This window comes from Salvia splendens, chromosome 11 (assembly GCF_004379255.2).
Source record: "Salvia splendens isolate huo1 chromosome 11, SspV2, whole genome shotgun sequence".
Lineage (NCBI taxonomy): Eukaryota > Viridiplantae > Streptophyta > Magnoliopsida > Lamiales > Lamiaceae > Salvia > Salvia splendens.
Window position 1 is genome coordinate 2,026,537 of NC_056042.1, and position 25,470 is coordinate 2,052,006.

At 38.9% G+C, this 25,470-nt stretch overlaps 5 protein-coding genes across 7 annotated transcripts; 4 read left to right on the forward strand and 1 right to left on the reverse strand.

Moving 5' to 3' along the window:
* Window positions 1-1,112: 1,112 nt before the first annotated feature.
* Window positions 1,113-2,805, reverse strand: LOC121754257 (tyrosine decarboxylase-like). Its single transcript, XM_042149630.1, has one exon. It carries the CDS (start codon window positions 2,767-2,769, stop codon window positions 1,234-1,236), a length of 1,536 nt encoding a protein of 511 aa, XP_042005564.1. The 5' UTR covers window positions 2,770-2,805; the 3' UTR covers window positions 1,113-1,233.
* A 5,009-nt stretch (window positions 2,806-7,814) lies between these two features.
* LOC121756053 (E3 ubiquitin-protein ligase DZIP3-like) lies at window positions 7,815-8,261 on the forward strand. The gene has a single exon (XM_042151510.1). The coding sequence runs from the start codon at window positions 7,815-7,817 to the stop codon at window positions 8,259-8,261; it is 447 nt and encodes a 148-aa protein (XP_042007444.1).
* A 3,772-nt stretch (window positions 8,262-12,033) lies between these two features.
* Window positions 12,034-12,432, forward strand: LOC121756054 (putative late blight resistance protein homolog R1A-3). The gene has a single exon (XM_042151511.1). It carries the CDS (start codon window positions 12,034-12,036, stop codon window positions 12,430-12,432), a length of 399 nt encoding a protein of 132 aa, XP_042007445.1.
* Window positions 12,433-15,508: 3,076 nt separating this feature from the next.
* On the forward strand, window positions 15,509-18,278 carry LOC121756055. Its single transcript, XM_042151512.1, has 3 exons — window positions 15,509-15,862; window positions 16,592-16,632; window positions 18,243-18,278. Exons 1-3 carry the CDS (start codon window positions 15,544-15,546, stop codon window positions 18,276-18,278), a joined length of 396 nt encoding a protein of 131 aa, XP_042007446.1. The 5' UTR covers window positions 15,509-15,543.
* A 7-nt stretch (window positions 18,279-18,285) lies between these two features.
* LOC121755622 (putative late blight resistance protein homolog R1B-14) lies at window positions 18,286-22,566 on the forward strand. 3 transcript variants are annotated; one of them, XR_006040840.1, is made up of 3 exons: window positions 18,286-21,073; window positions 21,193-21,631; window positions 21,874-22,566. XR_006040840.1 is itself a non-coding variant. In XM_042150940.1 (2 exons), exon 1 carries the CDS (start codon window positions 18,394-18,396, stop codon window positions 21,037-21,039), a length of 2,646 nt encoding a protein of 881 aa, XP_042006874.1. In that variant the 5' UTR covers window positions 18,286-18,393; the 3' UTR covers window positions 21,040-21,073; window positions 21,193-21,816. The 3 variants fall into 3 exon arrangements, 1 of the variants encoding a protein (XP_042006874.1); XR_006040841.1 differs by having other exon boundaries at window positions 21,879-22,566; XM_042150940.1 differs by lacking the exon at window positions 21,874-22,566 and having other exon boundaries at window positions 21,193-21,816.
* The last annotated feature ends 2,904 nt before the right edge of the window (window positions 22,567-25,470 follow it).

Below are 25,470 nucleotides of genomic sequence, written 5' to 3' on the forward strand. Positions count from 1 at the left end.
CAGGAATGGTGGCCGGACTACATTTGGTGGCCTTTAAAGGCCACCATTGTGGACACTCTAAGACCGCGGCATATAAATAACTAGGGGCGGATTTAGGAGAAGCGGCTGCTGGGAATAATCATGGCGGCTCCAATCTGCATAACTTTTAAAAAGTCAATGTCAAGCAATGTCATTTTAAGATCTTTTATAATTATTTTTAAATATATTGTTAAAGGATTGTGATCATATGCAGAATATAGAAAATTTTATTTTGCAAGTGATGTAGTTATATCTTTGTGTGTTATATATAAATGACTAAAACTCAATTTTGGTCTCATATGTTAAGTTTATGACCTATTGGTTCATAACAGATTGGTTTGGTATCTTTTGGTCTCAAATATATTATTTTGGTCTAAAATAACTATTTTCTGTTAAAATTAACAGTTAAAATGTATGATCAATTTAATAACTTAATTATAATCTAGGATTAAAGTCCAATTTTGGTCCCGAAAATTTTCTTTAAAATTCTTTTCGGGTCCCATACATTAAATTTGTAATCTTATTTTGGACCAAAATGTACCAAAACAATATGTTAGGGACTAAAATGTTACAAACTTAATGCATGTGACCAAAACGAATTTTAGTAAGGGACCAAAATTGGACTTTAGTCTATATAAATTTACATATTACTATAAATAAAGTTATGTATTTGTATTGATAATTTTAATATACAACATTGAAAGTTCTGCGATCTAGATTGGATATATTAGTTTTATTATAACCTAATCTGTAAAAATTTTAGCCTGCTCCTAAAATTTAAATTGTGTTTTGACTCCGCCATTTTTACAACACACATATACTCCATCACATATATATACACTCTAAAAAACTACTACATTCGTTCTATGGTAGTGGAAGCGTTTCTTTTGGGCACGCGAATTAAGAAAAAATGTGTTAAGTTAGTTAAGTACAGGAAGAATAAAGTAAGAAATGAAAAAAATGGAGAGAGTAAATGTAAGTGAGAAGAAATGTATTGTCTTTTGCTATAAAAGGAAATTACTCCATTATAATGGAACGTACCAAAATGGAGTAACAAAATGACTCCACTATTATGAAACGGAGAGAATACTACATACTATAAATTTACAATATATATTGATTATATTATAAATTTTAGAATAAAACACATATCATCATAATAGTACATTTCGTTTAGAAACATATAAAAAATAAAAATAAAAATAAAAATAAAAATCACGAGGAACTATTCAAGAGTGCGTTTGCATGTTCTTGAACAACTTTCCAAGCCAAAATCACATGCCTATTTTCCGTCAAGCTTGCTCCGACGGCGAACCGCATCACGTAAACTCCTCCGATCACCGCATGCGTCATGTATATCTTCCCCGATTCGTTTATCGTCTCCAGCAACTTCGCATTCAAATTGTTCGCCGCCTCCTCCTTCGACACAATCTGCCGATTTCCGCCGATCTCAATCGGCGAAATCCGGAAACACACGGTGGCGAAGTTCCTCGGCACCACCACCTCGAACCGCTTGTCCATCCCGATCAATCCTTCGAAATTCTTCGCCATCTTCACATGACTCCGCAGAAATTTCCTCAGATTCGCGACGCCATAGCTGCGGAGGACGAGCCACAGCTTCATCGATCGGAATCGACGGCTGAGCGTGATCTGCCAGTCCTTGTAATCGATCACCGATTTCGCATCGGAAGCTCTGTTTCTCAGATATTCCGGATACGTCGAGAGCGCTTTCACGAGCGCGCTCGGATCCTTCACCCACAGGCAGCAGCAATCGAGCGTTGTGAGGAACCATTTGTGCGCGTTGAAGCTGAAGGAATCGGCGTTTTCGACGCCGTCGAGGTAATGGCGATATTCCGGCAAGATGCACGCGCTTCCGGCGTACGCGGCGTCGACGTGTACCCAAACGTTGAATTCCTTCGCCACCGCGCAAAGCGGCGCGAGCGGATCTACAGCGGTAGACGACGTCGTTCCGATCGTTGCGCACAAAAACAGAGGCACCAGCCCCAATTTTAAATCGGATTCGATCTGAGCCCGAAACGCCTCCGCCGTGAGCCCGAATTCACTGGATTTGGACGTCTCCACCGCCCGAAAATTACCAGGATTGATTCCGGCGATCTGAGCCGCTTTCTGTAAAGCAGAGTGCGTCTGATCCGATCCGTACACCACCAATTTGTTGATATTCTCTCTCCCGATCCTCCTCAAAACCCGATCTCTGGCGGCGACCACCGTGCAGAGGATGGCCTCGCAGGTGGTGCCCTGCAAAACCCCGCCGCCGCCGCCGGAGAACAGAAACTCCGACGGAAGCTCGAGCATCTTGCCGAGCCAGTCCATGACGATGCTCTCGAGCTCGGTGGCGGCCGGAGACGACATCCAGTTGAATCCGACGACGTTGAAACCGGTGCTCAGCATTTCCCCGAGAAATCCGGCAATGCTGCCGCTGGAGGGGAAGTAGGCGAAGTAGTTAGGGCTCTGCCAGTGGGTGATGCCGGGAACGATGTCGTTTTGGACGTCGCGGAGGATTTCCTCGATTGGCTCCGCGTCGTGAGGGGCGGATTCAGGTAACCGCTTCTTCAGGTAACCAGGCTCCACCTGGCTGCGGACAGGGTATTTGTCGACGTTGTTGTAGTAGTCTGCGAGAAAGTCGATGACTAGATGGCCTTGGCGCCGGAACTCTTCCGGGTCCAAGGGCTTGATGATGGCACCGGGGAAGCCGGTTTTAATTTCAGGTTTCTGATTGTGTAGACTACCCATGGATTTAAATTTTTTTGCTACTAATGGAAGTTTCACCTTGTTAGATAATTTGGAGTTGGATATTAAATGAGTAATGAGATGCTGGATATATATAGAGACAGGAATTGAGGCAAATTGAGGTAGATTTTGGTCGTAATCGAGTGGGGGTTGGTGCCTTGGTGGATAGATTTTTATTCACTAGTATTTTTTTTTCTCTTTTGTTGATTATTCCACCCACAGCTTAAACCCTGAGATCCAAACCCAAGGAGTCTATGTGACCCTTCATTGACTTTGTGAGGGGTTTGATGGTTGTTGTTCGGGGAATGTGTTAGAGCATATCCAAAGGAATGGGTAAATAGAAAAGTTAAGAGAAATGATTATCATTTTTATTTCTTCTTTATAAATATATATTTTCCAGTGGAAAGGATATTAGATAAGTTATTACACATTCTTTAATTTTTAAAATGTACTACTTCGTATTTTAGTCTTTCTTCACATAAAAGGTAAGAAGTAAATTGTTTTTATTTCACATTTAAAAACTGACATTTTTCCCCTAGTTCATTATTTTTTAAGAACATATAATTATCTTTTTAAAAAGATAAATTAAAAATTGCACTTCTCAATTTACATGACTCCCTTGGAGATGCTCTTACTGGTGTTGTCAAAGTGGTGACAAGTTTAGGGTTTCAGGGTTGGTTCGTGAAGAGAGACTTCTATCTTTTCTTTTAAACACCTGCGATCTTCGGTAAAAGCTAGAAGCTAGCTCCGATATGGGGATGTGCAAAATCCGAATCTTCGACACTTTTTAGTAATATTCATATTGTTCTCCATTCCTCCATCCGTCCTTAAAAAACAACTAGTTGAGTTTCTTCTGTTTTGCGAACACTTGGCCAAAAGAAAATTTAATTATTTTTCGCCGACAATTTGCAAGAAAACACACCGGGGTCACTATTTAACTCACAAATTTGTGAGTAGAAGTACATGTGCTTGCAAACACTTTAATTCTTATCAAGACCTGCTTTCTTCTTTCCCATTTTCCCTATTCCCATACGCCCAACTTTACGCCCTAAACCCTCTTTACAGTCCCTGTAACTCATATTCTTACGCCCTAAACCCTCTTTACAGCCCCTGTAACTCATATTCTCCAATTCCCTATTTTTCCATTCTTCCCTTTTCTTGTCTATGATTTGGAAGTGTTTCATTTGCCCCTAGTTGGCCCAGCTAGATATATTTCAATTATTGAAAGATACAACTATTATTTATTAGTTATGCTTCTAAATTTGTTGACTAAATTATTGTACTTGATTTGTTAGCCATTCTTCTAAATTTGTGGGCTAAATTATTATACTTGATTAGTTAGCTATTCTTCTAAATTTGTGGGTTAAATAATTCAAAATATTAGTATTATACTTGATTTCATTTATACTCCTTTCGTCCACCATTAGCAGTCTCATTTCTTGGCGGTACGAGTTTTAAGAAATGTTAAGAAAAGTGGGTGAAAAGATAATAGAATAGAGGCCTCACTTGTATATATTAGTTTTAAATGAAATGTGAATGTTATGAGTTAGTAGAAGGTGAGACTCTATTACCATTTATGGGAAAAGTAAACCGGGACTCCTATTCGCGGACAGACTAAAATGGAAAAATGGGACTCCTCCTAGTCGCAGATGGAGGGAGTGTTGTTTTTGTATGATAGATAGTGGAATGCATAAAATACCGGGTAGAGGGTGGATGTATGAGACAAAATTTCCCACTGGAGAACTGAATCTGGATTTTATTGATGGTTTGGATAAGTTTATAAATTTTGCTGTGCAACATCCCTCTAGAATCAATGTCACAAAAGTTAGATATCCATGTGCGCGATGTGATAATAAAAAATTTCTTCATACAGACATGGTGAAGGAGCATCTTGTGAAAAAGGGGTTTGCTCTAAGTTATTATTATTGGAGATTTCACTACAATGTTGAAGCGTCGTCCAACTTAAGATGGATGGTTTCTATGCATTGTGATCCACCATTGAATCCATACCAACATATAGTGCACGATGCGTGGGGACAACCAGGTGCTCATGAGCATTGGCAATATGTTCCGCCTACATACATGCAAGAGCCTCACATTAATGAGTTGCAACAATTCTACAATTTGTTAGAAGCGTCTAAATCTGATTTGTGGGCAGGGTGTGATTATTCAGAGCTATCAACAAATGCTCGAACAATGACTATGAAGTCCGAACTTCGAATGTCTCAGCGAGCTGTTGGCGGATTGTGTCAGTTTATGGAGGAGCGTCTTCCAAAACCAAATCGTATGCCCAGCAGTTTCTACAAGTGCAAGAAACAAATGCAGACTTAAGATATGCCACATCTGAAGATACATAATTGCAAGAAAGGGTGCATGATCTACTGAAGAGAAGAAAAGAATATGACCGAATGCAAAGTTTGTGGTCAGGGCTAGATTCAAGGATACTAGCAGCAGTCCATTTAAGGAGATGTATTATTTTCCTCTAGGCCCAAGAGTAAGACGATTGTATGCGTCTGAAGTTATAGCTCAATCCATGCAATGGCACGCAGAGCACGTCCAGACTACATGAGAGGTGAGTCATCCGGCAAATTCTGTAGCCTGGAAGACTTTCGACAAGAGTCCAGAGCCTTTGTCCTAGCGGCAAGGAGTTTAGACATTATTGCATGAGGCGCCGAGTTCGAGCCCTCTTGACATCAGTTGTAATTTCCTCCTATCTATAATATAGGAGTTTATTTGTAATTTCCTCTCTTATATAGGAGTTAATTTTTTTTTAAAAAAGAAGACTTTCGACAAGACACATCCCTTATTTGCTTCTAAATCAAGAAATGTCAAGCTGGCACTTAGCACGAAAGGATTTCTGCCATTCAGTCAAAGTGGTTCAAAGTAGTATTAATTATGGTATAAAAGATTCATACATGTGCATAAAAGATCCATACATGTTTCTCACTGTGACCGTGCCATGTCCGAAAAATCCAAAACAGAAAATGGATGTATTTCTACAACCCTTAATTGCAAAGCTGGACGATTTATGTGCTGAATTTCAAGAAAATAAAACTTCCAGTTGCATGTAGCACTCATGTGGAGCAACATCCCCGCATATTCAATGTTATCAAGATGAGTACATCTGGGCACCGTGCATGTCTGTAGGGAAGTCACAACACAAATCAAACTCTTAAGTCTTATCAATATCGGAAAGGAGCACTATTTTTGGCAAATAAATAAAATACTAGTTCATTTAGTATATCATAGATAGTAATAGTATATCTAAACAGAAGATCATCGTTTATTTGTTTGTTTAATTTCCCAAAGCTAATCTAAAGCTACTCTCCATGCCTCGATAATGAAAATTTCCATAATCAAAACACAAAATCAGATACTTACCACAATATTTAGGATGAAGCGACCCTATATAACTTTTCAACTTATCACCTCATTCCTCATACTTCTCTAAACACCAAATTCTCCCGCTCACAAATTTCTCCCGATCAAGATCAAAGGCGATGGATGCGACACAGACAGAGACACGCGCTCTTGAATCGGAAATAATTTTATGGTGGCCATGGAGCATGGAGGAATACCAAACGACAGCAACGTGGTTTAATGAAGTTACCCAACAAGAAGGAACTACCGTTGAGATCTTGCCTTTTGAAGCCACCCCTCCTCCCGCCTTCTCTTCCTTTCTTCCCATTTGCTACGGCTTGCATATCCGCGTCTGGGCCGTTACCAACACCCCCGACCACCACGTGGATTCCCCCGATTCCGAAGACGACGTTCTCTCTTGTTTCAAGACAAGTCGCTGCGACGAAACCCATCAAGATGAAGACGAAGTTTGTTGCATATGTTTAGACGATCTGTACCGAGGATCGGTGACTAGTTTGGATTGCGGTCATGAGTTTCATCCCGACTGCATACGGCGGTGGCTCGTCAGCGGCAAGAACTTCTGCCCCCTCTGCAAAGCTACAGCGATCAAGGAGCCGCTTCACTTAATGCTAGACTCACTCAGTATCAATTGACGAATTAATAGCAACTTTTTTTTATATGAATTTGACAACTTTTATTGCTATGTAATCATCCGAACTAAAGGGTTCAATGTTATTGTTTCATCGATTCTTGGATTTGTTGAAAGATGTATTAGTACAATTATATGTACTTTTATCCAAGTCATGTTTTTATCCAACAATACATATAATGATTAATCAAATAATGTAAAAAAATAATGTGGCAAAATATAAAGGAACCTTCCCACGTCTCTTTTACTTAAATTTGCAATGACAAAATCCTTGCTCTCCGTTATTCTTGCATATATTTTCATACAATTTCTATGTTTGGTTGAACTAAAAGGTAGTTTAATTTTTGAATAAATATGATTATTAAAAATAAACATAAAACAGTATATAGTTATAATTTTTTTATTAAAAAATAAGGCAATCTGCGACTAGAGTACTTTTTTTAAAAAATCTGATTTGTTTTAGTAGAATAAATACTGCTATGGCATTATGGCCTTAAGATAAGTTGACGGTTTGATTAAATTAATCTTGATATAATAAATAAAGAGAATGTATACCGACTTTGACATTATCGTATCCAAATCCAAACCCAACTAAATAACAAATCATCATCCACCAATTATCCCAAAACTTCAAAATTGAGTAAGAGACGCCAATCAGTAACACAAATTTTGAACGGATTTAACTAAATTGGAGAAAATGCTTTCAGTTATGGTAATATTTCAAATAAATTTGTGACACTTTGAACAATAAATTATTCTTAATATTATTATAAATAAGGAAAGTATCGCCATTATATAGAATGCACCTGAAAAATCAAAATCCAATTTCAATTATAGAAACAAAAGTTACTTTCCATGTGAGTCCCAATCATGAAAATTTCCATAATGAAAACACAAAATCAGATTGTTCCCAAAATATTAATTTAATTTGAGCTAAAGGAACCTTATATATATCCTCAACGCTCAAGCCATTCGTCACACTTCTCAAAACCCTAGAGCTTCTCTCTCTCTTTCAAATCTCATTCCAAAATCAAAGGCGATGGAACAGACATATACTGTTGAGGTTGAGCCGGTAGCAATTTTACGGTGGCCAGTGGGCGCGGAGGAGTTAGAGGAGTACGCGATGATGATATACGGTTGGGATCAAGCAGCGGCGTATGATGGAGTTACTCTTAAGGTCTTGCACTTTCAAGGCTACGACGTCGTGGTCAGGATCTGGTTGGTTAACGCCGCTGCAACGCCACCTCAATCCGACGGCCACGTGGATTCTCCCGAAGACGACGTTCTCTCCGGTTTCAAGACACGTCGCTGCGACGATACCGATCAACATGAAGAAAAAGTTTGTTGCATATGTTTGGACGATCTGTTTCGAGGATCGGTGACTACATTGGATTGCAGTCACGAGTTTCATCCCGACTGCATACGGCGGTGGCTCGTCTGCGGCGAGAACTTCTGCCCTCTCTGCAAAGCTCCGGCGATCAAGTGATTGTGATTCTCTCTTAGTTTCAATCTCATCTTATGTTCAGATATATGGATTTCTATGTGTAATTACTATTGACAATCAATGAAATACCCTTTTTCCATATGTTGGTTGCTAACAAGTACTAGTAATTAATTTTATGCATCCAATATTTTAAAGTAGTATTTTTTTAAATAGAATTAAATAACAAATTGTAATTGTCATTATTAACTAGTAAAATACTACTATAATACTAATAATAAGAACAAAAAGCAGAATGAGATGAACATGGGAATTTATGTGGTTCGACGTAAGTCGGAAACAAGCGCACACACACTTTATTCCGACTTTGGGAATACACAGAATCTCAGAAATAACAATCGAGAAACACCACTCGATAATCTGAACAAGAAGAAAGAAACAAAGAAATCGGGAAACTCAAGCTATTTCTTCACTCTCTGGGATGAACTCTCAAGGAACCCTCAGCTAATCTTTCTCACTTCTCTTTTCTCCTCTCGCTCGCTCGCTCCTTTTTCCCCTTCTGTTAAGTGAACTTGAACTGAACAACCAATTTTTCCCCAAACTTCATTAAGAGATTAACGGTGTGTTAAGATCTTCGACTGCAACATTAGTTTGATATTGTCCGCTTTGGGTCAAACCCGCACGGATTTGTTTTTGGGTCACTCCCAAAAGGCCTCAAACTAATTGGGGTTGGACAAGAATTATATACGCCTTCCAACTTCCCTCACTCATCCGATGTGGGATAGGTTTGTAACCCAACAAACCTCCCCTCAAACCGAGACCCCAATTAGTTTGAGGCCTTTTGGGAATGACCCAAAAATAAATCCGTGCGGGCTTGACCCAAAGCGGACAATATCAAACTAATGTTGCAGTCGACGATCCTAACAAGTGGTATCAGAGCCCAGGTGGCTATGGGTTGTGCCTGGATGAGCCCCGATTAGGGTCGGGCCCTGAAGGACTCGGGTTAGAGTCGGGCCCAGGATGACCCAGGGGCCCAGGGTTGGAACGACCCATGTTTGTGTCGACTGCGTTCCCGATGTGGTCTCGGTTTGATGGGAGGTTTGTTGGGTTACAAACCTATCCCACATCAGATGAGTGAGGGAAGTTGGAAGGTGTATATAATTTCTGTCCAACCCCAATTAGTTTGAGGCCTTTTGGGAGTGACCCAAAAACAAATCCATGCGGGCTTGACCCAAAGCGAACAATATCAAACTAATGTTGCAGTCGACGATCGTGCAGATTCAAATTCAGCTCCTTATTAATCTCATCAAATTCAGCTCCTTATTAACCTCAGCAGCTCGCCCAGCTCAACAACCCAAAATGACCGTTGGAGTTGAAACGCGTTTAACCAAAACTCAACGTACAGATCAAGATTCTGATTATGTCTTCCATTAAATTTCCGTTGCTATTCTGATCAAAGTCAGAATTTTTTGTTGTCCACAACTTTATACTCAATCTACATTCTTCTCCTACTAGTTTGAAACACTTGAAATTTGCAACGAAACACTGTAGGGCTTAAAAAACATTGGTGCAATGACCCTTTAGATACAATGAGGCCCAACTTTATTATTATTATTATTCCTCAGATTAAACATGGTGTTTATATACTCCTAGCTTCTCTCCTCTCCCACTCGATGATGGATCCCATCCGGGAATTAAAACGCGTAGGAATAGGATCAAGTACAAATATATATAATGGCGTTTTTAAATATTAGCTTTAGAAAATATTGCTCCCTCGTTGACGAATGAAGATTATGAGTCCCTTTCTTATTACCACTTTTAAAAAAAAATTTAAAATGTTAATTGGTAAAATTACACGGTTCCGGTTCCATTTCCAAAACGTCGATTTCGGTTCCGGCACGGTTTTGGTTCCGAACCACGATTCTAAAAGTGACGGTTACAATTCCATTTAAATCTCACGGTTCCAATTTAGAACAATAATCGTCCAAAACCATAAATCTTAGGCATCTCTAGTTAATAGAATGTGAGACTTACTTATCATTTGCAACAAATGTGAAGACGAACGAAATTGCAAAAGAGATCACTATTGATGGACGACGGTAATACAATAAAGTAATTTTATCGTCTGACTTAAATATTTATTTTAGAGGATATATTTAAATACTTTTATAAATAATCATTTGATTAATTATTTACCAATAATTTTCTAAAAATAATAATAAATTAAATAAAATGGAATTGAATATCGTTAATATATTAGAAACTGTAAGCATATTTATTCTTTCTTATTCTATGACTAACCTTATTTATTTAACTAAATAAACCTATTACGTCAAGGAGCCAATTTACTTTAATAATAGGCCAACCCATTTTGGCCCATTTCATTAATAATACAATTAAAAATAGGGATATTGACGCCTAATATTATGAAACTTAAAAAAGTTAGGTTTTTTTAACAAACTTTTAACTTGATAAATAATATCACGAAGTTTATCCGAATTAGTTATTTTCTACCGACGAAAAGATTCCGGCAAATAATATCATGATACATATTTTTTTTTAATAATTTCTCGACAACAACTTTGAGAGTTTCAAGTTTTTCAATCTTTTAGAATAGTTTTTCTTGAAATACGCCCTCCAAAATTGTTCTTCAATTCATTAGTGTAGCCGGAATACTTTTGTTGTGAGAAATAACAAATTCGAGTAAAATACATGACATAGTAGCCTTTTTCTATTTCTTACTTTACTCTCTTTTACTTTATTCGCTTTACTTTATTCACGTTTTACTTTATTATCTCTACTTTTTTTCATCTCTTACTTTTTTATTTATTTATTTAACACACACCACCTCCCTTCTTAAACTCTGTACTGGAATATCAAAAAGTTTCGCCTCAATTATGAGAAAACGAAGGGAGTATTATTTACCAAATTGAAAGTTTGTGGGACTTTTTGAAAATTTCTTCCTATGTGGAGCCAATATCCCTTGACAATAAAAGTAGGAACGTTGTTTCTTCCTCAAAAATATTCTAAACTTACTACCGCCAACTCTGTGTGATACGGATAAAATATTACTATTACGGATGAATAGAGTATTAGTTGGCTATTTCCTGTACAAACCATGTTGAGGTCATTTTATAATCTCGTCAAAGAAGCGACCTTCTCATTCTCGATCTTCCCCCAAAAAAACAGAAATTAGAAATCCATCCATGGCAGCAGTTTTCGCAACACTAGTTTCTCTTCAAAATAATCTACGCCTTATCTGCAATCACCCCAACTATACCTTTGAGAAAGAACAAATTGAATCCCTTTCAGATAATGTTTCTTTCCTGATCGATTTCATGGAAAGCTACGACAATTCCCATGGTGCCAGAAGAGCAACAGCAGAAGCTTTAGAGATGCGAATTGCGCGTGCAGCTCAAGTGGCAGAAGATGTGATCGAAGCACATATCCGTTGTGGTAACACTCGACCATCTCGTTTCCTGCTGGATCTGGACAAAGCAATCCAAGGAATGGATTACATGAGGAGCAAGGCACTGATCGTGAGTTCGCAAAGTGGATTGTTGGAGCCATCATCCACAAATTCATCATCATCCACAAAGTCAACGCCTCTTCTCACCTCTTCCATGGTTGGATAAGGATTAGATGATATCTTACTTCAACTTCTGCATGTGCTCACCAGAGGTCCCTTGAGTCGACGAGTCGGCATGGGTGGAATCGGTAAGACCACTCTTGCCATAAATGCATTTAAACATCCATATATCGTGCAACACTTTGATGTTTGCCTCTGGGCAACAATATCTCAAGAGTATAGCCATAGATGCGAGAAAGGTTATACAAGAGTTTATTCGGACTAAGGTATTTGATTGTTCTAGATGATATGAATGTGAAATCCTTGTTTCCGGATACAAACAATGGAAGTCGAGTTGTTGTGACTACTAGGAATGCGGATGTAGCCAATCACTCGGGCGATCGTGTTGAAATGGGTTTTCTGGACGAGGACAATAGTTGGCATCTCTTTTGTCAAAATGCATTTGCAGAGAAACAAGGTTGCCCTCCTGAGTTGGAGGAGACTGCAAGGAAGATAGTTGCACGGTGCAAAGGACTTCCCCTAGCAATTATTGTTGCCGGAGGCCGTCTCAGGAAGTCCCCAACGGATCTAGCCAACTGGGAGAATGTTGCACAATCAATTTTGTATTCTACAATGAGCACTTCTTGAATGAAAAGCAGCTTTCATTGCAACAAAATACAGTCATTGGATCTGTTTGGACCCCTGTTGAGGGCAAGTTCAAATTTATGGTTGTGATTTAGTTTGTTGGAATGCTGACAACTCCCATTTTCCAGTCCTGGAAGAACTTCGTCTTGAAGATTTGTGTAAATTGGGTGAGCTCCCTTCAGGCATAGGAGAAATAGCAACGCTCGAAGAAATTGAGTTGAGATTTTGCAGCGCATGCAATGAGAACATTGGTAGAGCAAGAGGAGGTTGGTAATGAGAGCCTTCGACTTACTGTATGTTTTCGTGGTGACGAGGAAGCAGTGGAGAGCTTGAATAATGAGATTCAAGAAGAGAGTCTTACTAATCTGTCTTTGCATTTCATAAGTTCCAAATAACTTCCATTCATGATCTCGAGGTCTTCTATAGTATACCACTTAACTTTCTCTTTCACCCTTCATGTCAAAATTATTGTGTTTTAGTTTAATTATAAAATTATTAATTACTCCATTAGTTCAATCTGAAGCAATATTATGGAGCACATGAATGAGTTATTGTTGAGATCTCGGCGATCCACTCTCTTCCTCTGTTGACATATATTGTGGCCTGTGGGTTGCTGATCAGGGTCTGGTCCATTAACGCCACCCCGAAATAGCCCACCATCGTTTGAGTTTGAGTTTGAGTTTGAGTTTAATGTAAACCAGAAGCATAATTTAGACGAACTCCTTTGCACCGAAATAGCCCACCATCGTTTGAGTTTGAGTTTGAATTTAATATAAATCAGAAGCATAATTTAGACGAACTCCTTTGCACCGAAATAGCCCACCATCGTTTGAGTTTGAGTTTGAATTTAATGTAAATCAGAAGCATAATTTAGATGAACTCCTTTGCACCGAAATAGCCCACCATCGTTTGAGTTTGAGTTTGAATTTAATGCAAATCAGAAGCATAATTTAGACGAACTCCTTTGCACCGAAATAGCCCACCATCGTGGCTTGATACAAGAGCAACGATACTGCGACTAGGTTGTACATGTTGGGCCGCATCAAGCCGTATGTAGAACTAACATTAGTTTGTTCTGTTATCACTTGATTTATTCGATTTGTTAAGTTTGAAGTTGATCACCTCCCAAACAATACTCCTATCTTTTAACGTTTTTACTATACAAAAAGTAGGTAGGGTAAATTATCTGGCTATTGATAAATTTCTTTTTATAAGAGTAAAAGTACCAAATTTTTATTTCTGAATTGGTTTTAGTAGCGTAAATTATAAAACATGGCCTTCAAATAAATTTGTGCGTTTGTCACGCTATGATTAAATAAATAATCTTAATATAATAAATAAGGAAATAATCGCCTTAGTTAGAATCGAGTTGACAAATCAATATTTATCTAATTAGCCAGATTGCAACCACAACGCAAACTTTTGAAATCTATCAATAGATAGTAATCATATCCAAACAGAAGATATCGTTTATTTTGTTAGTTTAATTTCTCAAAGCTTATCAAAAAGCTACTTTCCATGTCTCGATAATGAAATTTTCCTTAATCAAAACGCAAAATCAGATACTCCTTACCAAAATATTTATGCTGAAGCTATAAATCTTCAATCACTCGCCTTGATTGTTTCTCATACTTCTCTAAACACCAAATTTCTCCCAATCAAGATCAAAGGCGATGGAAGCGACCAAGGCAGACACACACACTCCCATCAAGATGAACACGAAGTTTGCTGCATATGTTTAGACGATCTGTACCGAGGATCGGTGACTAGTTTGGATTGCGGCCACGAGTTTCATCCCAACTGCATACGGCGGTGGCTTGTCCGTGGCAAGAACTTCTGTCCCCTCTGCAAAGCTACAGCAATCAAGGAGCCGCTTCACTTAATGCTAGACTCTCTTAGTATCATTTGACAAATTAATAGCAACTTTTTTTTTTAATTTGGCAACTTTTATTGCTAATGTAATAGTAATTCTTTGAACTAAAAGATTTAATGTTATTGTTTCATCGATTCTTGGATTTGTTGAGAGATGTATTAATACAATATGCGCTTTTGTTCAAGTCATGTTTTTATCAAACAATACGTATGTGTGATACACTATACATTAATCAAATTATGTAAAAAAATAATGAGGCAAAATATAAAGGAACTTTCCCACGTCTCTTTTACTTGAATTTGCAGTGTCAAATCCTAGCTCTCCGTTATTCTTGCATATATTTTCATACAATTTCTAAGTTTGATGGAATTAAAAAGTAGTTTAATTTTTGAATAAATATGATTATTAAAAATAAACATAAAACACTATATAGTTATAAACATATAAAATTTTTTAAATAAAATAAGGCAATATTCGACTAAAAGTTAACTTATTTTATATCTGATTTGTTTAAGTAGTAGAATAAATACTATATGGCCTTAAGATAAGTTGATAGTTTGATTAAATTAATCTTGATATAATAAATAAGGAAAATGTACATCGTCTTTGACATTATCGTATCCAAATCCAAACCCAACTAAACAACAAATTATCATCCACCACGTCAATAATAGCGGAGACGCCAATTATCCCAAAACTTCAAAATTAAGTAAGAGACTCCAATTAGTGACAAAAATTTAGTACGAATATAACTAAATTGGAGAAAAACGCTTTTATGGTAATATTTCAATGATATTAGTTATATGCAATCTGTTCGATCGACACATATCCTCTCTCGATCGGCATTGGCTATTGTAATTTCCTTTCATATTAAAAAAGTTTCAATTTTTTATTTCAAAATTTATTTTGTAAGATATGGCCTTCAAATAAATTTGTCACACTTTGAATAATAAATTATTCTTGATATTATTATAAATAAGGAAAGTATCGCCATTAGATAGAATGCACCTGAAAAATCAAAATCCAATTTCAATTATAGAAACAAAAGATACTTTCCATGTGAGTCTCAATCATGAAAATTTCCATAATGAAAACACAAAATCAGATTGTTCCCAAAATATTAATATAATTTGAGCTAAAGCAACCTTATATATATCCTCAACGCTCAAGCCATTCGTCACACTTCTCAAAACCCTAAAGCTTATCTTTCTCTATCAAATTTCATACCAAAATCAAAGGCGATGGAGCAGACATATACTCTTGAGCCGGTAGCGATTTTACGGTGGCCAGTGGGCGCGGAGGAGTTAGAGGAGTACGCGACGATTATGAACAGTTGTGATCAAGCAGCGCCGCATGATGGAGTTACTCTTAAGGTCTTGGACTTTCAAGGCTACGACGTCGTGGTCAGGGTCTGGTTGGTTAACGCCACCGCAACGCCACTCAATCCCAAGGCCACGTGGATTCGCCTGAAGTCGACATTCTCTCCTGTTTCAAGACACGTCGCCGCGACGATAATGATCAAGATGAAGAAGAAGTTTGCTGCATATGCCTCGATCTGCGGTGAGAACTTCTGCCCTCTCTGCAAAGCTCCGGCGATCAAGTGATTGTGATTCTCTCCTAGTTTGAATGTCAGCTTATGTTGAGATGTGTAATTACTACTATTGACAATCAATAAAATAGCCTTTTTCCATATGTTGGTAGCTAACAAGTTATCAATTTTATGCATCACATTATTTTTTTAAATTAAAAAACAAATTTAATTGTTATAAATCTATAATATCTATTTTTATATAAAAATTAACATAATTTAACTAGTAAAATGTAATATTAATAAGGACATACACATTTATACAACAAAATTAAATATGATACTAATATAACTTAATTAAAAATACAAAAGCCAAAATAACTTAAAAGGAGAAAGAATTAATTCTAGTCAGACTGTATTTCATGCGTGGTTTAGCATTGCCTGACTTCATTGAAATATAGGGTTTTCCTACTGAATATCGGAAAATCGCCGGGTATTGGTTACCAGATATACGAGTTCGGGTAGGTTGAAATCTATTTTTTTTTATCAAACTTTTAATGGTCGATATATAATTCTTTGAACTAAACGAATTTTTTTTATTGTATCGTTATTAGTTGTTTCATCAATTCTTAAATCTGGTGAGGGATCTGTTAAAACAATTTGCTTTTATGCGTTTGTTGATACACCAAGATTCCAATTATGTCTTCATTTCATCATTTCCGTTCTGAACAAAGTTGTCTTAATTTTTTTGTCGTCCACAGCTTTAGGGCATCTCCAGTGGCTTTTGCCCAGCAATAGCTCAGCCACAAACTCCTCCTGTCACATCATCAGGACAAGCAAATAGTCCAGCAATAGCCTAGCCACATATCACCCCTAATTATATAAAACAAATAATTGACAATCACACAAAATACGGAATTAAATGTATGACACAGATACGGGAAAACTCAATAATATTATTTAAATTAAAAAAAAAGTACAATAAAAAATACATTAATTTTAAAAAAATTTACATTAAAAAAATACATTAATTTTAAAAAAGTACATTATTTAAAAAAAATTTAAATTCGCTCGCCGGTCCTGAGCCTGCAATGGCGGCGAGCGGACCTGCAAGCGCTCGTGAATCGGCCAGCGTTAGCCGATTTTTTTGGCCGAAATGGCGCTCGCCGGTTTCAATGGTTCGGCGAGCGTCGGAAATCGACTAGCCGGCCCGCTCGCCGCCATTGGAGATGCTCTTATACTGTGATAAGTATAGTTAGAAACACTTGCAATTTGCAACGAACACTCTTGGGCTTAAAAAAACTAATTGGGGTAATGATCCTTTAGAAACAACGTTGGACTTTGAGGCCCAACTATATTATTCTTCCTCAGATTATTCAACATACTATTACATATTCCTTTCATGTTTTCCTCCTAACTTAATACTCCCATCGTCCATAGTACTCCATTATTATTGGGACGAGGAGAAGAATAGTTTAAAATAGTATTAGTAAATAGTGGGATACACATTATTATTGGTATAGATAAGTTGTAATGGTGGACCATAATAGTATAAGTTGTAAATAAATTAATGTATATAAGTAATGAGTTGAGACAGCTTTTTATTAATAAAAATGCTCATATTTTTTATGTGACGATATAAATAAAAAATAAACTTATTTTTATGAGACAAAGAGGTGTTTCTCATGACATATTGAGTGGACTACAAATTAACGGAATTATATTTGAAAACGTAGATTTTAGTGGAGAGAAACCTGCTAAGAGCATCTCCAATGCCGGCGTCAAAATCGCGACGCCGATTTTTCGCCGACGCCGGTTCTGACGCCGAACCATTGGAACCGGTGTCGGCGAAATCGGCGTGGCCATGCCGATTCGCGCGATGACGCCGGTTCCGACGCCGATCCTCACGGCGCCATTGTGGGTCCTGGATCGGCGTCAAACCGAAGTCAGATTTTATTTTTTATTTTTTTTTTTCTGTTGAAAACTCTATATACTTGTCAGACGGAGGCTCATATTCGACTCCAAAAGGATTTAGTTGAAGAGTTGTGGGCGCGGAGGATTGCAAGGCGTTAGTTTTTATGTAAATTTATGTAATTTTTTTAAATGTAATTTTTTTTAAATGTATTTTTTTTAAAATTATTGTACTTTTTGAAATTTAATAGTATTATTCAATTTAAATGTATTTGTCTCGTAAATTAAATTCTGTATGTTGATACGATTGTAAATTAAATTATATAATTGTTATTAGTGATGTGGATATGTAGTGTGAAGGCTATGTGAAAGCTATTTGATGTCCAGTTGATGTGGCAGGAGAATTGTAGTGCTGATGATGTGGCAGTGTGAAGGCTATGTGAGGGCTATTTGACGTCCAGTCTTACTGGAGATGCTCTAATCACTCCATATCTGTACTAGAGTGAGATGGATGGATATGAAATTAGTGGTTGTTAATTGACTATATGATGCTCTGCAAGCTATATGCCGATGTCACTAAAAAATCTCATCAAAAAACAATCTTCTCATTCTCGAACTTATCTCAAAAAGCCCAGAAATCAGAGATCCATCCATGGCTGCAGCTTTCTCAGCTCTAGTATCTCTCCAAAACAATATACTCCTTGTCGACAATCACCCCAACCATACCTTTCCCTTTGAGAAAGAACAAATTAATTCCCTTTCAAATAATGTTTTTTTCCTGTTGAATTTCATGGAAAGCTACGACAATTCTCATGGATCCAGAAGAGAAACAGCAGAAGCTTTAGAGATGCGAATTGTGTGTGCAGCTCAAGTGGCTGAAGATGTGATCGAAGCACATATCCGTTGTGGAAACACTCGACCATCTCGTTTCCTGCTGGATCTGCACAAAGCAATCCAAGGAATGGATTACATGAGGAGAAAAGTAACCCAAAGAATGGATTACATAAGGACAAAGACATTAAACGTGAGAGTGCGAAGTGGAATGTTGGAGCCGCCCACACATTCATCAACAACAGCCCAATCAACGCCTCTTCTCACCTCTTCAATGGTCGGATTTGATGATTTCTTAAATAAACTTCTGGATCTGCTCATCAGAGGTCCATTGAGTCGGCGAGTCATCCCCATCGAAGGCATGGGGGGAATCGGTAAGACTACTCTTGCCATAAATGCATATAAAAATCCATATATCGTGCAACACTTTGATGTTTGCCTTTGGGCAACAATATCTCAAGAGTATAGCATTCAGAAAGTTTTGGCACAACTCTTGTCTTGTATGAGGGGATCCACTACTGGAACAGTTGGTGAGGTGCGAGAAAGGTTATACAAGAGTTTATTCGGACTAAGGTATTTGATTGTTCTAGATGATATGTGGAACCTCGAAGATTGGGATGATATGAATGTGAAATCCTTGTTTCCGGATACAAACAATGGAAGTCGAGTTGTTGTGACTACTAGGAATGCGGATGTAGCCAATCACTTGGGCGATCTTGTTGAAATGGGTTTTCTGGATGAGGACTATAGTTGGCATCTATTTTGTCAAAATGCATTTGCAGAGCAACAAGGTTGCCCTTTAGAGTTGGAGGAAACTGCAAAGAAGATAGTAGCACGGTGCAAAGGACTTCCCCTAGCAATTGTTGTTGTCGGAGGCCATTTCAGGAACTCCACAATGGCTCTATCCTACTGGGAGAATGTAGCACAATCAATTTTGTATTCTACAGATATCGATGAGCAATGCTTGAATGTATTATCTTTGAGTTATAGATACTTGCCTGCTCATCTAAAGCCATGTTTCCTACTCCTTGGAGCATTTCTAGAAGATGAAGAGATTAATGTGAAGGATGTTTTTAAACTTTGGATCGCTGAAGGATTTATAGAACATTTTGACGATATCAGATTTGAAGATGTTGCAGCGTATTATTTGTGGGAGCTTTTGATGAGAAATCTCATATTTGTGGTTATGGTGGACTATATGGGAAACGTGCTTACATTTAAAGTACATGATCTAGTAAGAGAAATGTGCCAACAAACTGCCAAGAAAGAGAAGTTTTTACCTGTGTTTGAAACTTCAGGAACCATGATGAGGGAGCGTCAAATTGTAATCAATAGAGAGGTGAATAGTGAAACGATAACCTTTGATGCTCCAGTCCGTTGTCTGATATGCAACAAGGGTTGTTACGGTATAAACAATCTGTACAACTTGAAATTGTTGAGAACATTGAGTAAGGTTGTTTCGACATTAACAAGTGAGTCTATTTTTCAGCAAGTTAACTTGCGGTATCTTAAAATATATCTTGCTTATATCCCTAGCCAGGTTCTTCATTATCTTCCCTCGTCGATATCATTGCTTTGGAATCTGCAAACATTAACAATTATTCTACCGGATCAATCAAAAGTGATTGCACCTTATGGGATTTGGGAGATGCTACAGCTTAGGCATATTGAGGTTGACACAATTTGTCTCGTTGATCCTCTTCCTGTGGATGAAGCAAATGAGTTGGTTATGAGAAATCTATACACACTTTTGAAAGTGGAGAATTTCAGGCTTAGTGAAGAGGTTTGCAAGAGAATCCCCAATGTCAGACAACTAGAGTTATCCTATTGTGATGAAGTAAGTAGTTATTACTGTCCCCGCAATCTGGGCTGCCTCCATCAGCTGCAATACCTATCATTGAAGTTTGATGGCAATTCTAAGTGGCGTGAGTTTGCTATGAGCCTCACTTTCCCAAGTTGTCTTCGGGAGCTGCGCTTATTTAGTTGTGGTGTTGATTGGGAAGAGTTGACAATGATGGTTGGATCATTGCCGCATCTTGAAAAGCTTTCATTGCTACAAAATTCAGTCATTGGATCTGTTTGGACCCCTGTTGAGGGCAAATTCTGTCACTTGAAAATCTTGACTATTGATGGTTGTGGTGATTTAGTTTGTTGGAATGCTGACAACTCCCATTTTCCAGTCCTCAAATATCTTTATCTAAGAGATTTGTGTAAATTGATAGAGTTTCCTTCAAGCCTAGGAGAAATAGCAACGCTCGAACAGATTGAGTTGAGATTTTGCAGCGCATCTTCAACCATTTCAGCAATGAGAACATTGGTGGAACAAGAGGAGCTTGCTAATGAAAGCCTTCAACTTAGTGTATATTTCCGGGGTGACGAGGAAACAATGGAGAGCTTCAAGAATGAGATTCGAGAAGAGGGTCTCACCAGCAGTACTAATCTTTCTCTGCGTCTCCTCAGTTCCTAATAACTTCCACTCATCTGCTCCTTGCATCTCCAAGGTCAGCTATTCCACTTAACTTTCTTTCACCACTTATTGTGTTTTAGTTTAATCTTAAAATTATTAATTACTCCATTCGTCCCAAGTTATTTAAGTTGCATTTCATTTCGGGCCGCCTAGGACTCTGTGCTCTTCAATCTGAAGCAATATTAAACGTGGAAGAATAGCAAATTAGGACAATGATGAGTGTGAATCAGTTGCTGCACTTGAAGGACTTATTGTTGAGATCTCGGCCGTTGAAGTGACCTTGCTTAATGATCGACTCTCTCCTTCCTTTGCCATATGGTGTGGCCTGTGGGTTGCTGATCAGGATCTGGTCCATTAACGTCACCCCAAGATGTATCCGAGGTCCGATATCCTTACTTTGTTCCTGTCTTCCCAAATCCAACGCCGCCCCCCTCTCCCAAGACGACGTTCTCTCCGGTTTCAAGACACGTCGCTGCGACGATATGGATCAACATCAAGAAGAAGTTTGTTGCATTTGCCTCGACAATCTGTACCGAGGATCGGTGACTACTCTCAACTGCCGCCATGAGTTTCATCCCAATTCTTAGATCTGGTGAGGGTTCTTTTAAAACAATTTTCTAATGAAATGTGAATAGAATGAGTTAATAGCATGTGAGACTTATTTATTATTTACAACTCCTATTGACAGCTTAAGAGCCCCATATTGTCGAACAGAGGTAGTATATATGAATATTTATTTTTAAAAGATATATTTAAATAGTGGTTATGGTATTGCAATGAGTTTTCTTGATGAGGACAATAGTTAGCATCTATTTTGTCAAAATGCATTTGCAGAGCAGCAAGGACGTTGTCAAAGAAGATAGTAGCACGGTGCAAAGGACTTCTTCCCCTAGCAATTGTTGCTGTCGGAGGCCATCTCAGGAAGTCCCCAACGGCTCTAGGCTACTGGGAGAATGTTGCACAATCAATTTTGTATCCTACAGAGATTGATGAGCAATGCTTGAATGTATTATCATTGAGTTATAGATACTTGCCTGCTCAGCTAAAGCCATGTTTCCTACTCCTTGGAGCATTTCCAGAAGATGAAGAGATTTACGCGCAGGAAGTTCTTTAACTTTGGATTGCTGAAGGATTTATACGACATTTTGACAATATGAGCGTTATATCTATGGGAGCTTTGTAAAAAGAAATCTCATACTAGATAGACTATAAGAGAGACATACATACATACATTCAAAGTACACGATCTAGTAAGAGAATTGTGCTTACACACTGGCAAGAAGAGAAGTTTTTATCAGTGCTTGAAACATCATGAGCCATAACTAGGGAGCGTCGGGTTGTAATAAGTGGAGAGGTGAATCATGAAACAATAACCTCTGATGCTCCAGTCAGTTGTCTGATATGCAACAGAGGTCGTTACAATCTGCATGGCTTGAAACTGTTTGGAACATTGAGTAAGGTGGTTGCTACGACATCTATAAGTGAGTCTATTTTTCAGCAAGTTTATCTTACCGTGGATCTTGTTTATACCCTTCGCCCGGTTGTTTATTAGGTCATCCACAACGCTGTTCCTATACCGTTCCTTAAACCACTATTTGAGGGCTCCACTGTACTTTTTTACTCCATTCCTTAACTAAGGAACGGAACCTGCAACCCTCCGTTCCTTAACCGTTCCTTAACCGTTCCTTAAATTACTATTCATTCTATTTCAATTTTTATTTTTATTTCCAACTAAATTAAATTAAATAAACACACTTTATTAAAAAACAAACATACTTTATTAAAAAACAAACATACTTTATTAAAAAACACACAATATTAAAAAAAATTACAACTTAAACTTAAAAAAATTAAAAAAAACACACAATTCAAATCCTAAAAAAATAAAAAACACACAATAAAAAACACACAATTAAACGTGGGAAAATAAAAAAACTACTCCGCCGGCGAATCATCCTCCGGAGGCGGTCGAGGTTTAGGGGGAGGGGGAAGACCAAGTAGTCCTGCCATATGCACAATTCCGTTCCACCAGGCCGTGTATTGGGCGTACGAGAAGCGGGAAGTGTCCGCCATTGTGGCGGTTATGTACGCCACCATAAGTGTGTTCGAGCCTCCTTGTGAGCCCGATCCCGAGGCCGACTGGCTTGATTCTCCTCGGCCCTTCCTCGCTCTAGCCGCTTTCGCCGCCTTCGTCCCTTGCGGACGACGGCGCCCACGGCTAGATCCCTCGTACTCGGCGGCCGTAACCCCAACCTCCTGCGTGCCACGATCACTGGGCGCATCGGTGTCACCAGACGAGTACTGGCCGCTCGTCGTGTGCTTCGTCCGCTTTGAGGTTGATCCCGAGCTGGAGCGGACACCACCGGCCCACCTTTCCTCGTCCTTGACGAGCTGCCAAATATCAACATATTTGAACTGTACACCGGTGTCCTGGTGGAAGGCGCGCAAAGCCGCCCTCAGTATGCCGGCGCCCGAAGCTCCGCTTTGGTAGTGCGCCGCTTCGGTGGAGTAGATCCCGCAGAATTTTTTGACCTGTAAATCGACTCGGCCAAAGTGAGCACGAAGCATTGTATATTTGCGCTTCCGGGCCCCTTTCGGCTTAGTCTCGTGGTAGACATCACGGACCTTTTCCCAGAAGCACTTGGCGGCTTGTTGGTTGCCGACGATGGGATCATATGAGACGGTGAGCCAGGCGGTGTACACCGCCTTTGTTTCTTCGTTGGTGTAGGGATGCCGGCCCAGATCCTCCGGCTCCTCCTCCTCATCCTCCTCGGGTGCCTCAGACGCAGCCCTGTAGCTTCCACCGCCTCGGCCTCCTCCCTGAGTGGGTTCAACGGGGATATCCTCCCGAATCTGGGACAAACCCTGGGAAAGCTGCGAGCGGGAGCCTCGAGCGTAGGCATCCACATCGAAAGTGGGTGGTTGGTACCCACCCGGCGTCGCCGACCCCTGCGTGCCCGGCGTCGATGACCCAGAACCACCAAGTGTGTTGTACATGGTCTCCCAATCGCCGAACGCGTTGAGATCCCACCCTCCGGCGCCGCCACCACCGTAATTGCCGTCGCCGGACATTTTTTGAAGAGATAGAATATGAAAATTGGAGAGAAATTGATGTTGATGTAGGAAGAATAGATGTGTAGTTGTGTATAAAATGAATGAATTAGGTGTATTTATAGAATAAGAAAATAAAAATAAAAATTAAAAAAATTAAGAAAAAGTTAAAAAAAAACGGTAATGTTACCGTTTAAAAAAATTTTTTTTTTTTTTAAAATTCGATTTTTATATAAAAAAAAATAATTATTGCGTCATTGCTGACGTGTCCCACTCGCGGGCCGGCGAGTGGGAAGCACGCACGCACGGGGATCGGCCACGTCGCCCAGGCGCGTGGCGGCTTGTTCCGTGCCGCGTTACGTGCCGACGGCACCCGGCACGGAATGGGAACGGGACGGGAGCGGAATGCAGCGCCGCAACGCGTTCCGCGGCGAAACCGTTCCGGCGGAACGGCACGCGGAACGCCGGCGGCACGCGTTGCGGGTGCTCTTATGTTCCCTCGTCGATATCATTGCTTTGTAATCTGCAAATATTAACAATTATTGTACCAAATCAATCAAAAGTAATTGGGAGATTTGAGGTCGACATGATTTGTCTCATTGATCCTCTTCCTCTTCCTCTTCCTGTGGATCAAGCAAATCGCATGGTTATGAGAAACCTATACACTCTTTTGAAGGTTGAGAATTTCAGGCTTAGTGTTTTAGTTCAATTATAAAATTGTTAATTACTCCCTTTGTACCAAATGATTTGAATCGTATTTCATTTCTACCCGGGCTCTTCAATCTGAAGCAATATTATGGTGGCCATGGAGCATGGAAGAAATCCAATTTCACACCGACTGCATACAGCATCTCCGGCGATCAAGTGATTATGATTTGCTCTTTGTTTGAATGTCACCGATCAAGTGAAAAAGCGCTTTTTTATGTATTTGGAAAACTTAATGTTACGAAATCATGAATTATAGTTATTATAATAATAAAACTATTATTTTATTATCACTATTATTATGTTGGCAGTTAGTAATAATTTACTGAATCTTAATGTAATTCTAAAGTTATATATAGATCATATTTCTAATTATTATTATCATTTAATAACTATAAATTTTGCTCTTCAAAACAAAAATGTCCACCCCTTCACTTCATCTTCTTCCCCATCCCCTTCCCCTTCCAACACAGACGCCGCCGCCTTCACTCTCCTCAAACTCCTCCCCGCCACCATTCTCACTCTAGTAACCTTTCTCTCTAGAAGAACGAGAGGTCCTGGCCTACATGCTCACCAGATCCCTCCAATCAACCAACAAGAAGCCCCCTTCCACCACAATTCGCTGCCCCTCTTCGACTGCGACTGCTTCCACTGCTACACCAGCTTCTGATTCTG

Bases quoted from the DNA above. Each gene is read 5' to 3' on its own strand.
- LOC121756053 (XM_042151510.1), top strand. From the start codon at position 7,815: ATGGAACAGACATATACTGTTGAGGTTGAGCCGGTAGCAATTTTACGG.
- LOC121755622 (XM_042150940.1), top strand. From the start codon at position 18,394: ATGGCTGCAGCTTTCTCAGCTCTAGTATCTCTCCAAAACAATATACTC.
- LOC121754257 (XM_042149630.1), bottom strand. From the start codon at position 2,769: ATGGGTAGTCTACACAATCAGAAACCTGAAATTAAAACCGGCTTCCCC.
- LOC121756054 (XM_042151511.1), top strand. From the start codon at position 12,034: ATGCGAGAAAGGTTATACAAGAGTTTATTCGGACTAAGGTATTTGATT.
- LOC121756055 (XM_042151512.1), top strand. From the start codon at position 15,544: ATGGAGCAGACATATACTCTTGAGCCGGTAGCGATTTTACGGTGGCCA. The intron at 15,863-16,591 runs GTGAGAACTTCT...TGTCGTCCACAG, and splicing joins TGCATATGCCTCGATCTGCG to CTTTAGGGCATCTCCAGTGG. The intron at 16,633-18,242 runs GCCACAAACTCC...TATCTGTACTAG, and splicing joins TTTTGCCCAGCAATAGCTCA to AGTGAGATGGATGGATATGA.